This window comes from Pristis pectinata, chromosome 5, assembly GCF_009764475.1.
Source record: "Pristis pectinata isolate sPriPec2 chromosome 5, sPriPec2.1.pri, whole genome shotgun sequence".
Taxonomy (NCBI): domain Eukaryota; kingdom Metazoa; phylum Chordata; class Chondrichthyes; order Rhinopristiformes; family Pristidae; genus Pristis; species Pristis pectinata.
Window position 1 is genome coordinate 5,665,285 of NC_067409.1, and position 17,723 is coordinate 5,683,007.

At 45.9% G+C, this 17,723-nt stretch overlaps 1 protein-coding gene across 3 annotated transcripts in view; it reads left to right on the forward strand.

Annotated features, from left to right (window-relative positions):
- The window catches only part of arhgap39 (Rho GTPase activating protein 39), a 445,463-nt gene that overhangs the window by 417,489 nt on the left and 10,251 nt on the right, over nt 1-17,723 (forward strand). For all 3 annotated transcript variants that reach the window (XM_052016995.1, XM_052016998.1, XM_052016996.1), the window contains one exon: nt 1,127-1,218. In XM_052016995.1, the coding sequence (XP_051872955.1) occupies nt 1,127-1,218 (92 nt within the window). The remainder of the gene's footprint in view (nt 1-1,126; nt 1,219-17,723) is intronic.

Below are 17,723 nucleotides of genomic sequence, written 5' to 3' on the forward strand. Positions count from 1 at the left end.
GATGGTGTTGAACGCCGAGCTGTAATCGATAAACAGCAGCCATGGAGGGGAGGCTGGTTTCCATGATGTGCTGAGCTGTGCCCACAATTCTTTACAGAAGTGGGAATAATTGGGTCATTTTCGGGAAGGCGGGTTATGAAAGGTCACCAGTGCTTCAGGTGTTTACTTGTTTTGTCAGTGGCTTAGATGAGGGATTCAAGAGTGGTTTGTCGACGTTGCCTGATAATGCAGAGATGGGTGAGAGTGTAAGGCAGGAAGGGGTACGAAGGAATGAACAAAGTCTGATGAAGCATAATGTGGGTGTGTGAAACTTTCCACAGTGCTGGAAAGAATGGAAAAGATGAATATTTTCTATAAGATGGGAGTCTTATAAATTTGGGTAAAAACGGGTTTGTGTAAACTTTACAGAAAATGTACAGATTTATAGAAAATTAGCATGCCTCATCAACAAGCATTTGTTAGAACCATGGTATATTAGCCTTCTGTGTGAGGGGAATTCAAATATATGGATGTATTGCTGGAGGAACCACCTTTATCACATGACCCTTACTCTCCCAGCCCTGAGCAGTCAGCAAGCACACCCTTCCCCAGACAACTTGACTGATCATCAAATTGCCGTTTCCCCATCTCCAACAATCTCATAAGTAGAGATGAAAGTTTTCAACAGAAATAGAAAAAGTGCTTATACAACCTCCCATTACATGTCCCATGTGTCACAATTAATGGTATCCCAGGGGTTATTTCCTGGAGAGCTGACAGTCCCCAAAAGCAGAGATTCAGCACACAATCCCTCAACATTAGATAGAGCATCAGAGTGAGGCACAAAGCCTTTTAAAGCTGAACAATCACTTCAAACATACATCAGTTCCCCTGTTTTATGATTTGCAGTGTTCATCCCTACACTGGATTATAGATCTTCTGTTAGCAACAACTTCACAATGCCGTGACCCTGAATCATATTTCATTGTCGGTTGGGAAGGGGGTTGTGGGGAGGGGGTCAGTTGACGAAAGACAGATAATTGAATCACGTTGCATGGGGGGAGTTAGTGGGGCAGCTGCTCACTGACAAATGGCTCTGAATAAAATTTCAGCTCTGCTGAGACCTGTGTGCACCATCTCTCTGCAGGGTCCCCGGGGACATCGACGAGGTCAATGCTCTCAAGCTTCAAGTGGATCAGTGGGTTATCCCTCAAGGGCTGACGGACCCCCATGTTCCAGGTAATGCCACATTTTGTAGGCGTGCTGATTGAAGTAAAGGACATCTACATTTGGAGAGTACAACCTGGTGTCAGTGGTATCTTCAAGCTGGCACTGGGCAGGTCAGCATTAGTGCCGCAACCAGCGTCCCATGTTGAGCAGTTGACCTCAAGTTCCAACCTTCAAAGATCTGTATAACCTGTACATTGGGAGTAGGAGCATAATGGTAATATTACTGAACCAGCATTCCAGAGTCTTGATCTAATGATCCAGAGACATTGAGTTCAGATTCCACCTTTCAATCTAGTTAATTAAATAATCTGGAGTAAAAATTTATAGCAGTAGTTTTGATCATGAACTCAAAAGAACATAAGAAATAAGAGCAGGAGTCAGCCATCTGGCCCGTCGAGCCTGCTCCGCCATTCAATAGGATCATAGCTGATCTGGCCGTGGACTCCGCTCCTCCTACCTGCCTTTTCCCCATGACCCTTAATTCCCCTACTATGCAAAAATCTATCTAACTGTGTCTTAAACATATTTAATGAGGTAGCCTCTACTGCTTCCCTGGGCAGAGAATTCCACAGATTCACTGCTCTCTGGGAAAAGTAGTCCCTGCTCATCTCCATCCTAAATCTACTCCCCCGAATCTTGAAGTCATGCCCCCTAGTTCTAGTCTTAACTACCAGTGGAAATAACTTTCCTGCCTCTATCTTATCTATCCCTTTCATAATTTTGTATGTTGCTATAAGATCCCCTCTCATTCTTCTGAATTCCAGCAAGTATACTCCCAGGTGATTCAATATCTCCTCATAGGCTAACCCCCTCATCTCGGGAATCAACCTGGTGAACCTCCTCTGCACCGCCTCCAAAGCCAGTATATCTTTCCTCAAGTAAGGAGACCAGAACTGCACGCAGTACTCCAGGTGTGGTCTCACCAGTACCCTGTACAGTTGCAGCATAACCTCCCTGCTCTTAAATTCAATCCCTCTAGCAATGAAGGCCAGCGTTCTATTTGCCTTCTTGATAACCTGTTGTACCTGCAAACCAACCTTTTGCGATTCATGCACAAGCACTCCCAAGTCCCTCTGCACAACAGCACGCAACAATCTTTCACCATTTAAGTAATAATCTGATCTTCTATTTTTTCTTCCAAAGTGGATGACCTCACATTTACCAACATTGTACTCCATCTGCCAGACCCTTGCCCACTCATTTAACCTATCTATCTCTCTGTAGACTCAGCCCCAACCCCTGTGGCACCCCACTCACCACTGATTGCCAACCAGAGAAACACCCATTTGTCCCAACTCTCTGCCTTCTATTGGCTAACCAATCCTCTATTCATGCTGATACATTACCCCCAACTCCATGCATCCTTATCTTATGGACAAGTCTTTTATGCGGCACCTTATCAAATGCTTTCTATACAACATCCACCTGTTCCCCTCTATCCACTGCGCTCATTATATCCTCAAAGAACTCCAATAAGTTTGTAAAACAGGACCTGCCCTTCCTGAATCCATGCTGTGTCTGCCTGATGGAACCACTTCTATCCAAATATCGCGCTATTTCTTCCTTAATGATAGCTTCAAGCATTTTCCCAACTGCAGACATTAAGCTAACTGGCCTATAGTTACCTGCCTTTTTTCAACATCCTTTTTTAAACAGTGGCATGACATTCGCTGTCTTCCAATCCGGCAGGACCTGCCCAGAGTCCAGAGAATTTTGGTAAATTATCACAAGCGCCTCTACTGTAACTTCCGCCATTTCTTTCAGTACCCTGGGATGCATCCCATCTGGACCAGGGGACTTGTCTACCTTTAGGCCCACTAGTTTGCTCATCACTACCTCTTTAGTGACAGCGATTGTATCGAGGTCCTCACCTCCCATCACATCCATAACATCTCTCTTTGGCATGTTAGACGTGTCCTCCACCGTGAAGACCGACACAAAATAATCGTTCAAGGCCTCAGCCATTTCCACCTTACCCAATATTAATTCCCCCTTCTCATCTTCCAAGGGACCTACGTTCACTTTAGCCACCCTTTTCTGCTTTATATAGTTATAAAATCTTTTACGATCTGTTTTTATATTCTGTGCTAATTTACTTTCATGATCTATCTTCCCTTTCCTTATTGCTTGCTTCGTGGTTCTTTGTTGCTTTCTAAAGTTTTCCCAATCTTCCAGTTTCCCACTACTCTTGGCGACTTTGTATGCGTGAGCTTTTAGCATGATGCCTTCTTTTATTTCCTCAGTTATGCAGTTATTCAGTTATCCTAGAACTCACGCTTATAACCAGGAGGTTCCAGTACAGCATTTGCCCAGTTATTCTCCACCTACAAATATCATAACAAATCCCAGAGGTAATTACGGCCTAGATTATAAATTGGTTTATTATTGTCACATGTACAGACGTACAGTGAAAAACTTCTGCTTTGCATGCCATCCATATAGATCATTTCATCACATCAGTACATTGAGGTAGTACAAGCAAAACCATAACAGAATGCAGAATAAAGTGTTACAGTTACAGAGAAAGTGCAGTGCAGGCAGACAATAAGGTGAAAGGTCATAACAAGGTAGATTGTGAGGTCAAGCATCCATCTTATCGTACTAGGGGACCGTTCAATAGTCTTATAACAGAGGGATAGAAGCTGTCCTTGAGCCTGGTGGTACGTGCTTTCAGGCTTTTGTATCTTCTGCCCAATGGGAGGGGGGAGAAGAGAGAATGTCCGGGGTGGGTGGAATCTGATTATGTTGACTGCTTTACCGAGGCAGCGAGAAGTGTAGACAGAGTCCATGGAACCATGGCTGGTTTCCATGACTTACTGAGCTGTGTCCACAACTTCTTGCAGTTTCTTGTGGTCTCAGACAGAGCAGTTGCCGTACCAAACCTAATCAGTCACCCTTGATGTCATTACCCAAAGTAATGGAAGATGTCGTTGACAGTGCTGTCACTTACAACCTCCTCAATAATGCTCAGTTCTTCCAGGACCATTTAAATCCAGATGTCATTGCACCCTTGTCTAAACATGCTGAAAGTAATTAATTCTAGAGGTGAGGTTGAATAAGTGCCTTTGACATCAAGGCAGCATGTAATTACATGTAACAGTAAGGGGCCCTGGTAAAATTTAAGTCGATGGAAATCAAGGAGGAGCTCTCAACTGGCAGATGTCAAACCCAGCACGCAGGAAGATGGTTTTGGATATTGGAACTCAATCATCTCAGCCCTTTGTCAGTGACCTGCCCTTTGTCACAGAGGTGAAGATGCTGCTGATGACATTCAGCTCCATTCACAACATCAGATAATGAAGCGGTCCATGCCTGCGGGCAGCAAACCCAGACAGCGTTCAGGCCTGGGGTAACACGCAGAACAGCACGGCACAGGCCCTTCAGCCCACAATGTCTGTGCCGAACACGATGCCAAATTAAACTAAATCTCTTCCACCCGCACATGATCCATATCCCACCAACCCTGCATATTCATGAGTCTATTTAACAGCTTCATAAACACCTCTATCATATCTGCTTCCGCCACCACCCCTGGCAGCCCAATCCAGGCACCTACCACACTCTATAAAAAAAAATTGCCCCGCACATCTCCTTTAAACTTTCCCCCTCTCACCTTAAATGCATGTCCTCTAGTATTAAGTGGCAACAACGTTCTTGCTCTATGATTGTCAGGCAATGACCAAGTCACCTTAATGTTTAATGGGATTACCATCATTAAATGCTCCATGATCAACACCCTAGAGTGGTCACCATTGACCAGAAATGTAACTAGACCAGCCACTGACGCTCTATGTTTGCACTATATTACCATCGACAAAATGAACACAACAAGGTGTTGTCACAGCATCTCCCAAACCTATGACCACTGAGCATGTCTTGTGAGGATAGGTTGAGTGAGCTGGGGCTTTTCTCTTTGGAGAAAAAGAGGATGAGAGGTGACCTGATAGAGGTGTACAAGATGAGAAGAGGCACTCAAACTGAGTGGACAGTCAGAGACTTTTTCCCAGAACGAAAATGGCTAACACGAGGAGGCATCATTTTAAGGTGATTGGAGGAAGGTGTAAGGGGGATGTCAGGGGTAAGTGTTTTACACAGAGAGTGGTGGGTGCGTGGATGCACTGCCAGCAGAGGTTGTGGAGGCAGTGCATTCCAGGCACACACCTTTCTCTGTGTAAAAATCCTAACTCTGACATCTCCCCTAAACTTTCCTCTACGCACTTTAAACAAGTGTCCTCTTAGTAATGGCCATTGTCACCCTGGGGAAAAGATGCTGGCTGTCCACTCTGTCTATGCCTCTCATAATCTTATATACCTCGATCAAGTCTCCTCTCATCCTCCATCACTAAAGCCCTAACTCTCTCAACCCCTCCTCATAAGACATGCTCTCCAATCTAGGCAGCATCCTAGTAAATCTCCCCTGCACCCTCTCCAAAGCTTCCACATCCCTTCTGTAATGTGGTGACCAGGACTAAACACAATATTCCAAGTGCAGTCTACCCAAAGTCTCATGGAGCTGCAACATTACCTCTCGGCTCTTGAACTCAATCCCCCGGCTAATGAAGGCCAACACACCATATGCCTTCTTAACCGCCCTATCCACTTGTGCGGCAACTTTGAGGGATACATGTACTTGGACCCCAAGATCTCTCTGTTCCTCCACATTGCTAAGAATCCTGCCATTAACCATGTACTCTGCCTTCAAGTTCATTCTTCCAAAGTGTATCACTTCACACTTCTCCGTATCGAACTCAACCTGCCACTTCTCTGCCCAGCTCTGCATCCTGTCTAAATTCCATTGCAACGTACAACAACCTTCTGCATCATCTACTACACCACCAACCTTTGTGTCATCTGTAAACTTACCAACCCACCCTTCCACTTCCTCATCCAAATCATTTATAAAAATCACAAAGAGCAGGGATCCCAGAACAGATCCCTGCGGAACACCACTAGTTACTGACCTCCAAGTCAAATACTCCCCTTCTACAACCACCCTCTGCCTTCTGTGGGCAAGCCAATTTCGAATCCACACTGCCGATTTTTCATGGATCCCATGCCTCATGACTTTGTGAATGAGCCTACCATGGGGAACCTTGTCAAACACCTTGCTAAAATCCATATATACCACATCCACCACACTACCTTCATCAATTTGTCTTGTCACTTCCTCAAAAAACTCTTATTAAGCTCGTGAGACATAACCTGCCCTTCATAAAGCCATGTTGACTATCCCTAATAAGACTATGCTTTTCCAAATGGTCATAAATCCTGTCCCTAGTTTGCCAATAGTTTGCCCAACACCATTGTAGGAGTCACTGGTTTATAATTCCTGGGATTATCCTTTTCACCTTTCTTGAACAATGGAACAATGTTTGAACATAGAACATTACAGCACAGTACAGGCCCTACGGCCCACAATGTTGTGCCGACATTTTATCCTGCTCTAAGATCTATCTAACCCTTCCCTCCCACATAGCCCCCCATTTCTCTATCATTCATGTGGCTATCTAGGAGTCTCGTAAATGTCCCTAATGTATCTGCCCCCAAAACCTCTGCTGGCAGTGCGTTCCACACACCCACCACTCTCCGTGTAAAAAACTTAACTCTGACATCCCCTTTATACCTTCCACCAATCACCTTAAAATTATGTCCCCTCGTGTTAGCCATTATCGCCCTGGGAAAAAGTCTCTGACTGTCCACTCGATCGATGCCTCTTATCATCTTGTGCACCTCTATCAAGTCACCTCTCCTCCTCCTTCTCTCCAAAGAGAAAAGCACTGTGTCACCAGCCTTAAATATGAACCCTTGCTTTCAGTGACTGGTTCCATCTGCCATACACCTCTCCCTTAATGGATCCCATTCTCACCTCTTTTACTTATCAGGGTCCAGCACTGGAAGCCCTTTGTGTTCCTGTTTCTCTCCCTCCAGCAGCTGTCTCCAACCTTCACCCTCCCCTCTCCCACATCCCTCCATCTGCCTCTCAATTTTTCTCTTCTCTCTCTCTTTGCCTGCCTCCATCTATCACCCACCTGCCGCTGTCCACGTTCTCAACCCCCACTTCCCTCCTCTACCTGGCACAACCTGTCCATCATCTTACACCCCTCCTCAGTCCACCGATCACCTCGGCTCCTGCCTCACCCCTCCCCTTCCCCCCTTTACACCGGCCACTTCCCCTCTCCGCTCCCAGTCCTGATGCAGGGTCTCAACCCAAAACATCGACAATTCCTTTCCTTCCACAGATGCTGCTCGACCTGCTGAGTTCTTCCAGTAGATTATTTGTTGCTCCAGATTCCAGCAGTCTCTTGTGTCTCCACTGGTGTACAAGGACCTGTTGCACTTCCTAAATGTTAAACTCTTCTATCTTCACCACACACTCAAGTGAAGAGTGAAAAAGCTCTTCCTCAGATCTCCTCTATACCTCTTACCTCTTACCTACAGGATTGAGCAAAGTCAACATGGATCTATGAAAGGGAGTTCATTTATTAGTGTTTTTTGAGGTTGTATGGTAGGCTGAAGGTGAAGGGAACTGATGGATGTAATTTAGAATTTCAAATAGCCTTCAATAAAGGGCCACATGAGAGGTTTATTGAACAACATTAAAGTCAGTACAGGTCCTCCCCAGGTTTCGGCAGGGTCCCGTTCCTGTGAACTGTTCATAACCCACACAGCTCACAAGTTGGAAATGCAGCTGCGAACCATGTTCCCACAAGGCAGAAGATTCCTCAAGCCCCACAGCAGCCGGTCTCCCAAACGCTCGTTGCAATCTACAGTCTGTACATAAGTCAGGCGTTTGTATTGGTATTGGTTTATTATTGTCATTTGTACCAAGGTACAGTGAAAAGCTTGTCTTACAAACCTATCGTACAAGTCAATTCATTACACAGTGCAGTTACATTGAGTTAGTACAGAGTGCATTGATGTAGAACAGGTAAAAACAATAACTATACAGAGTAAAGTGTCACAGCTACAGAGAAAGTGCAGTGCAATAGGGTGCAAGGTCAGGTAGATCGTGAGGTCATAGTCCATCTCATTGTATAAGGGAACCGTTCAATAGTCTTATCACAGTGGGGTAGAAGCTGTCCCTAAGTCTGGTGGTACATGCCCTCAGGTACCTGTATCTTCTATCCGATGGAAGAGGAGAGAAGAGAGAATGTCCCGGGTGGGTCGGGTCTTTGATTATGCTGGCTGTTTCACCAAGACAACGAGAGTTTGTAACCCCGGGAGGACCTGTATATATTTATGTAAGGGAAATCAGGCTTAACAAATCTATTGGAGTTTTTGAGGACGTAGCTCGTAGAATAGATAAGAGCGAGCCGGTGGACTTGGAGAAGGCTTTTGCTAAGATCCCGTGTAAGAGGTTAGTGTGCAAAATTAAAGCATATGGGATTGGGGGTAATGCACTGGCAGAGAGTGGGAATTTGTTGACAGACAGGAAACAGGGGTGAATAGGTCTATTTCCAAATGGGAGGCCGTGCTTAGAGGGTTGGGACAAGAATCAGCTGTTCACAATATATCAATGATTTGGATGAGGGAACCAAAGCTAACCACTTTAAGTTCGCAGGTGGCACACGGTTAGGGGGGAATGTGAGCTGTGAGGAGAATGCAAAGAGTTGGATGAGTGGGCAAATGCATGGCAGGTGCAGTTTAACATGGATAAATGTGAGATGATCCACTTTGGTTCTGAAAGCAAAACAATCAAGTATGATCTGAATGGTGATAGATTGGGAAAAGGGAAGGTGCAACAAGACCAGTGTCCTTGTACACCAGTCGCTGAAAACAAGCGTTCAGATGCAACATGTGTCAGGAAAGCAAATGGTGTGTTGGTTTTGTTACAAGAAGATTTGAGTGCATGAGCAAGGATGTCCTGCTGCGGTTCTATGGGGCCTTGGTGAGACCCTGTCTGGATTTTTCAGTGCAGTTTTGGTCTCCTTATCTGCTTCTTCTTCTTCTTCTTATCTTTATTAGTCACATGTACATCGAAACACACAGTGAAATGCATCCTTTTGCGTAGAGTGTTCTGGGGGCAGCCCGCAAGTGTCGCCGCGCTTCCGGCACCAACATAGCATGCCCGCAACTTCCTAACCCGTACGTCTTTGGAACGTGGGAGGAAACCGGAGCACCCGGAGGAAACCCACGCAGACACGGGGAGAACGTACAAACTCCTTACAGACAGCGGCCGGAATTGAACCCGGGTCGCTGGTGCTGTAATGGTGTTATGCTAACCGCTACACTACCGTGCTTCCCATGGAGGGAAGGCAGCTGGACTGATTCCTGGGATGGCAGGACTGATGTATAAGGAAATTGGTCAGTTAACCTCTCCTCACTGGAAATGTGTGAGTCAACCTGAAACGTTGGCTTACATCTTCTGCCGCCACAGATGCTGCCTGACCCACTGAGCTCTTCCAGCATTTTGTCTTTTTTGTTCTAGATTCCAGCACCTGCAGTCTCTTTTGTCTTCGTACCACAGCCCTACTGCAAGTTCTCTTCAAGGCATGCCCTGACACAGGGGCTTCACCTGAAAAGTCCAGATTTATGAGTCAATTGTGCCCTTCACCCTCACCCTAATCAAAAGGGGGAACAGTTCAGAGACAATAGCAGCCAGAAGAACTGCACAGTATCTCCTGTGGGGACTGTGCCTTCATAATGTGGGGGGGGCGGGGGGGGGGGGCAAGGTAGACAGAGAGAGGGGAAGCCGACTTTGCCTTCCAGAAGTGGCAATCATTCTTAGACCAGCAGCAGCTGCATTGAAAATAGGACGGTTATCGTGTCACCCCGCAAGAGACGAGAACAGGGCACACTGAGAAATGGCATGGCATTACATTGCTTTTGTTCTGCTCGAAGCGTGCACTATTAAAGGAACCATGCTTTGTTGTCATTCTAACAAATTAAATATAAGGCACCTTTTGGCATGTGGTGTCCCCTGGGACACTATTAGCGCAGAAGGAGTTGCTTTTGCATTTGAAGACATTAAGTAACTGTATTACACTGCTGCAATTAGTTAGGAAGCTGACCAGAATTCCTGCCGTGCTTTTGATTCTTGCTTCAGCAATAACTCTTTAGCTCCCAGAGAAGATTCTCCTCCCTTGTTAGGTGAAGGCATGCAGCGGCGCCGTCACAGGTGAGCACATCAGTTACTTACCTTCCCTCATCTGCCAGATGAGCTTTGTGCTGAAGGAACTCAGAGCTGCAAAGGAACAATCCTTGTGCAGAAATGCGATGGGCCAATTATGGCTGCTGCAGCTGGCTTCAGTGGGGGTTTCATAGAACAGTAAAGCACAGGAACAGGCCCTTTGGCCCATGATATCTGTGCTGACCATAATCCCATCTGCCTGCACATGGTCCATATCCCTCCATTCCCACCCTGCTCATGTGTCTGTCTAAATGCCTCTCAAACATTGCTGTCGTACCTGCTTCTGCCACCTCCCCTGGCAGCATGTTCCAGGCACCTCTGTGTAAAAAAACTGGCCTCACAAATCTCCTTTAGACTTTCCCCCTCTCACCTTTATGCCCTCCAGTATTTGACAGTTCCACCCCCTGATAAAGACTCTATCTACCGTATCGATCCCTCTCATAATCTTATAAACTTCTATCAGGTTGGCCCTCAGCTCCAGAAAAATAATCCATGTTTGTCCATCCTCTCATAGCTCATGCTCTCTAATCCAGGCAGCGTCCTGGTGAACCTCGTCTGCACCCTCCCCCAAGCCTCCACATCCTTTATGTGACCAGAACTGCACACAATACTCCAAGTGTGGCCTTATCAAAGTTTTATACAGCTGCAACATGACATCCTGAGAAACAAAGGACTGCAGATGCTGGAATCTAGATGAAAAAACAACAAGGTGCTGGAGGAACTCAGGAGGCCAGGCAGTATCTGTGGAGAAAAGCAGGTGGTCAACGTTTTCGGGTCAGGACCCTTCTTCAGGACTGAGGATAAGAGAAGGGGAAGCCTAATACATAGGGAAGAAAAGCAGAGCAGTAATAGGGGGACAAAAGAGGGGAGGCGGGGTGGGCACAGGGAGCTGATAGGTAGATGCAGGTAAGAGACAGTGATAGGCAGATGCAGGGGAGGAGGGGAGAGCAGATCCACCGGGAGATGGGTCCAAGGTATGGAGGCAGGCACCCCATTGGGGAGGGGAGGAGACGAAAAGGAGAGAGAAAAAAAGGGGGAGAAAAGGTGAAGGGACGAAAGAGAGATAGGCTAGGAAAGGGAAGAAAAGAGGTGGGGGGTGGGGGGGCATTGGTTTACCTATAGTGGGAGAATTTGATGTTCATGCCATTAGGCTGTAAGGTCCTAGGATGGAAAATGAGGTGCTGTTCCTCCAGTTTGTATTTTCCTGACTTTTGTGCTAAGCACCCTAACCAATGAAAGCAAGCAGCCACATGCCTTCTTTACCACCCTATCTACTTGTGTTGCCTCTTTCAGGGAGCTAAGGACTTGGGCAACAAGGTCCCTCTGTACATCAATCACCCTCGTCACCTCGTCAAAAAACTCAGTCGCTAGTAAGGCACGACTTACCCCGCACAAAGCCATGCTGACTGTCCCTAATTAGGCCATGGTTTTCTAAATGCTCATAAATCCTATCCCTGAGGGTCCTCTCCAGTAACTTCCCTACCACTGACATGAGACTCACTGGTCTATAGTTACCAGGATTATCCCTGTTTCCCATCTTGAATAATGTAAGAACATTAGCTACTCATCAGTTCTCTGGGACCTCGCCTGTGGCTAGAAAGGCCACGAAGATATTGGTCAAGGCCCCAGCAATCTCACCTCTTGCTTCTCTCAGTAACCTGGGGTATATCCCGTCTGGCCCTGGGGACTTATCCACAAGGGTTTATGATCACTCTGAAAACGTATGGAGTTTCTTTTAATGTGGGGCAGCTGTTCTACAGCAGCTACCACACAATCTTGATTGGATTAGGTCCTGTGCAATGGCAAGGAGGTCCAGGACAGTTCAAGCATAAGACATAGGAGCAAGGATAGGCCATTCAGCCCCTCGTGCCTGTTCACCATTCACTAAGGTCATGGCTGATCTTTTACCTCAGCACCACTATCCTGCCCTGTGCCCATGTTCCCTGCTTCCCTGTTTGGAAATCTGTTGACCTCTGTTTTGAATATGGTCAGTGACTGAGCCTCCATAGCCCACATGTAGAGAGTTCCAAAGATTCACCTCCCTCTGACTGAAGAAAGTTCTCTTCATTTCAGTGGAGACCAGGCTTCTGCTGCACAGAATTAACACACGTGCACGTGTGTGCACACACACACGCATGCACGCGCACACACACATGCACGCATACACACCCACACACATACACAGTCTCATTCACACTCTCTCCTTATGTAGACACAAGAGAATGCAGAATCTGGAGCAGCAGGCAAAGTGCTGGAGAAACTCAGCAGGTCAGGCAGCATCTGTGGAGGGAAATGGACAGTTGATGTTTCAGGTCAAGACCCTTCATTTTGCTTGTCGGTCCCTCATGTACCAACCAATACATGTACAAAGTACAAAAATTTCATTTCGCCATTTACTGCAAACAGGTGCAAGTGGGAAGTAAAAACATTGGCAGTCATCAGCTGTAAGATTGCTCACCTAAAACTGCCATGTCGCTACAGAATTCCCAAAGCAAAATTATGCTTCAACCTCATGATCCTGAATACAAAATTTTTAAAAAATTATTGGATGCATAATTCTCCACTAACTGTAATTATGACTGCACTTCAAATGTACTTCATCATTAAAACTCCTCTGAATGTTTTTGAAATTGCATTGAAGCTTATTGACATCCCATGTAACAGTGTGTGAACTAGTGGGTGAAGGTTGCAAGGTACCAAAACCAAGAGGATTTCAGTAATGAAATCACCATTACAGAAGCTGCTAGAGTAGCGTTTGCCAGCGTGTTCATGGGTATGTTAATGCCCTAAGCCCAAAGGGGGTCTCTTTTAGTTGAACTTAAGCTACTTATCTCACTACCTCAGTAAAGCAACCAACATAATCAAAGACCCCACCCACCCCAGACATTCTCTCTTCTCCCCCCTCCCATCGGGCAGAAGATACAAAAGCCTGAAAGCACGTACCACCAGGCTCAATGACAGCTTCTACCCCACTGTTATAAGACTATTGAACGGTCCTCTAGAACAATAAGATGGACCCTTGACCTCACAATCTACCTCGTTACTGCCTTGCACCTTATTGTCTGCCTGCACTGCACTTTCTCTGTAACTGTAACACCTTATTCTGCATCCTGTCATTGTTTTCCCTTGTACTACCTCAATGCACTGTGTAATGAAGTGATCTGAATGGATGGCACATAAAACAAAGTTTTTCACTGAACAGTACATGTGACAACAATAAACCAATTTACCAATTTAAAATTAATCAAAATAATGCCTCTCATTACTAGGTGACACAGTGGTGCTGCAGGTAGTGGAGTTGTCAAGAGCTCCAGAGTCCTGGGCTCAATCCTGACCTCGGGTGCTGCCAGTGTGGAGTTTGCACGCTCTCCCTGTGACCACGTGGGTTTCCTCTGTGTGCTTCTGTTCCCTCTCACATCCCAAAGACATGTGGGTTTCAGGCTGATTGGCCACTCTGAATTGCCCCTGGTGTGTGTGAGTGGGAGAATGTGGAGGGAGTTGAGGGGCTTTTATGGGAGAACAGGTTGCAAGGTAAATTGGTTTATTATTGTCACATGTTCCAAGGTACAGTGAAAAACTTGTCTTGCATACCATTCATTACACAGTGCATCAAGGTAGTACAAGGTAAAAAAAATGACAGAATGTGGAATCAAGTGTTGCAGATACAGAGGAAGTGTAGCGCGGGTAGACAATAAGGTGCAAGGCCACAACGAGGTAGATTGTGAGGTCAGGAGTCCATCTTATCATACTAGGGAACCATTCAATAGTCTTATGACAGCAGGATAGAAGCTGTCCTTGAGGCTGGTGGTACGTGCTTTCATGTTTTTGTATCTTCTGCCCAATGGGAGGGGGGTGAAGAGAGAATGTCTGGGGTGGGTGGGGTCTTTGATTATGTTGGCTGCTTTATTGAAGCAGCGAGAAGTGTAGACATGGAGGGGGGGCTGGTTTCTGTGATGTGCTGAGCTGTGTCCACAACTCTTTGTAGTTTCTTGCAGTGACGGGCAGAGCAGTTGCTATACCAAGCCGTGATGCATCCAAATTGATTGCTTTCTATGGTGCATCGATAAAAATTGAAAATTGGTGAGGCTAAACGGGACATGCCAAATTTTCTTTAGCCTCCTGAGGAAGTAGAGGCACTAGTGAGCATTCTTGGCCATGGTGTCTACGTGGTTGGACCAGGACAGGCTATTGGTGATGTTCACTCCTAGGAACTTGAAGCTCTCAACCTTCTCGACCTCAGCCCCGCTGATGTAGATAGGAGCATATGCACAGCTTCCCCCCCCCCCCTTCCTACAGTCAATGACCAGCTCATTTGTTTTGCTGACATTGAGGGAAAGGTTGTTGTCATGACACCATGTCATTAAGCTCTCTATCTCCTTCCTGTACTCCAACTCATCGTTATTTGAGATACAGCCCACTACAGTGGTATCATCTGCAAATTTGTAGATGGAGTTAGAGCAGAATCTGGCCACACAGTCATGAGTGTATAGGGAGTAGAGTAGAGGGCTGAGGACGCAGCCTTGTGGGGCACCAGTGTTGAGAAGAATTGTGCTGGAGGTGTTGTTGCCTGTTCTCACTGATTGCAGTCTGTTGGTCAGAAAGTCAAGGATCCAGTTGCAAAGGGAGGCCTTGGAGTTTGGTGATGAGTTTGCTTGGGATTATAGTATTGAAGGTGGAGCTGTAGTCACTAAACAATAGTCTAATGTAGGTGTCTTTACTGTCCAGATGCTCCAGACATCAGTGCAGGGCCAGGGAGATGGCGTCCACCATGGACCTGTTTTGGCAGTAGGTGAATTGCAGTGGGTAGAGGTTGTCTGGGAGGCTGGAGTTGATGCATGCCATGACCAGCCTCTCAAAGCACTTCATGATGGTGCATGTCAGAGCCACTGGGCAGTAGTCATTAAGGCATGTCATAAGTCACAAGGAAAAGGATTGATGGGATTACTCTGAAAGTTAGCAGAGACTTGACGGGCTGAATGGTGTTTTTATATGTGTGTGTGTGTGTGTTTATATTTATTTTTATATTTATATTTATATATATATATATATATATATATATATATATATATATATATATATATATATATATATATAGGCTTTCGGCCTTTCAACATGTAGTAAAGTGCTGGGAAGAACTCCCCATGGTACCCCCAACATTTTACTTCACTTTTGATGCAGTAAATGCACAAGATCCCATCAACAGATACATTACCAGTCTGATAATCTGCTTTTAGTGATGTTGGTTGAGGATAATTGTTGGTCAGGACAGCAGGAGAATCCCTTTGATGCCTCTTCAAATAGGATCTACCTCATTCACCCAGCGTAAGGTATATGGGGCTTGACTGAAAGAAGATGCATTCACCAAAGCAGAGGTCCACAATACTGTGTTGGGAGTACAAGACGAGGTTACGTGCTTGAGTCTCTGGAATTGGCAGGAACCCATATTCTTCTGATGCTGAGCTCCCACGCGGAGTGACCAGTCTGAGGAAACGAAAGCTGACCCTTTCCCCAATGAAAGTCAACAATTTCAGCGGGAAGATGCATGCTGACATAAAAAGGCTGTGTTCAAGCCTTAGACGTACATTCCACATAATACCTTGATGTGGACCTCTGGTACTAACTGGTTTGCTAGGTGCTTCACAAGACTCCTACCAGATAATATTTAACTGAAACACAAATGGAGATATTGGGTACATCAATTCTGGGATCCTCACTTGAGGGCGGGTAACAAAAACCCAAGAAGAGATGGAGAAATTTACTTGAATGTTAAGAGCGATGGTACAGATTGGTACAGAAACAGGCCCCTTAGCCCACCGTCCATCCTACCATCGATACTAGATCAGTAAGAGTTGGTGTCAGAACAGGGAAGTTTAAAGGGAAATTTGACAAGAGGTGTTCAAGATCATAGAGTGTTTTGATGGTGCAAATAAAGAGTGGGTGTTTCTGGTGGAGGAGGGGCTGGTAATTAGAGTATACCAGTTTAAGGTGGTACTGTAAAGAACCAGCGGTGACATGAGGATAAGACCATAAAATACAGGGCAGAATTAGGCCATTCGGCCCATCAAGTCTACTCCAACATTCAATAATGGCTGATTTTTTTCAACCCCATTTTCCTGCCTTCTCCCCGTAACCCTTAACTCCTTTTACCAATCAAGTATCTATCAGTCTCAGCCTTAAATACACCCAATGACTTGGCCTCCACAGCCCTCTGTGGCAACGAATTCCACAGATTCACCACCCTCTGGCTGAACAAATTCCTCCTCCACTCAGTTTTAAAGGGACGTCCCTTTAATCTGAGGCTGTGCCTTCTGATCCCAGACTCTCCTACTGATGGAAACATCCTCTCCATATCCACTCTATCCAGGCCTTTCACTGTTGCATAGGTTTCAATGAGATCCCCCCATCGTCCTTCTGAACTCCATCGAGTACAGGCCCAGAGACAACAAACGCTCCTCATACGTTACAGTGGGGCAGTTTTTTGTGATGCGTTGGCAGATCTGGTGGTGAGACAGAGAAGTTTAGGAAAGGGGCTCTGGAGATCAGAGTGCTGACACTGAAGGCACGGCTGCCAAATGTGAAGCAATTAAGTTCAGGAGGCCAGAGCTGGAGGGGTGCAGATATCTTGGAGGGAGGGCTGTCAGATGGAACTAAATTACAGATACTGGGAAGAGCAAAGCCAAAAGGGATTGAAAACAAGAATTGTGCTACTACTTAATCAGGAGCCAGTAACCAGGAGCCAGTGTAACCACAGGGGTGATTTCTGAATGGGAACACGGCAGCTGTTTTTGGATCGCTCGAACTTTACGGAGAGTTGCACACAGAAACCACTGAGCAGTGCAGCAAAATAATCAGCTCTAGAAATGATAAATCCATTTTTAAAAACTCCCAACGATATTTTATAGTAGAAATAAAAAGCACTTTTCTAGATCCCAGATAAACTGAGAGGTGGAACTAGATAGACTTGGAGCTGGCACAGAAATGTGTTCTGAACTAATTTCCACCAGTGAGAGAGTCACGAGCAAAGGGACATAGAGTCCGGAGTCACATATGGGCCAGTTCGGGTAAGGACAGCAGATTTCCTTTCCCAAAGAACATTAGTGAACCAGATAGGGTTTTACACTCAGTGAGTCAGAGAGAGACATCACGGAAAAAGACCCATTGAGTCTGCACTGACCTTAGCCACCCATTTAATACTAATCCTACATTAATCCCATTTTTTGTTTATTCTCCTCACATTTTCATCAACTCCCCCCAGATTCTACCCCTTACCCACACACTAGGGGGCAATTCACACTGGCCAATTAACCTACCAACCCGCACGTCTTTGGGATGTGGGAGGAACCTGAAGCCCTCGGGGGAAACCCACGTGGTCTCAGGGAGAATG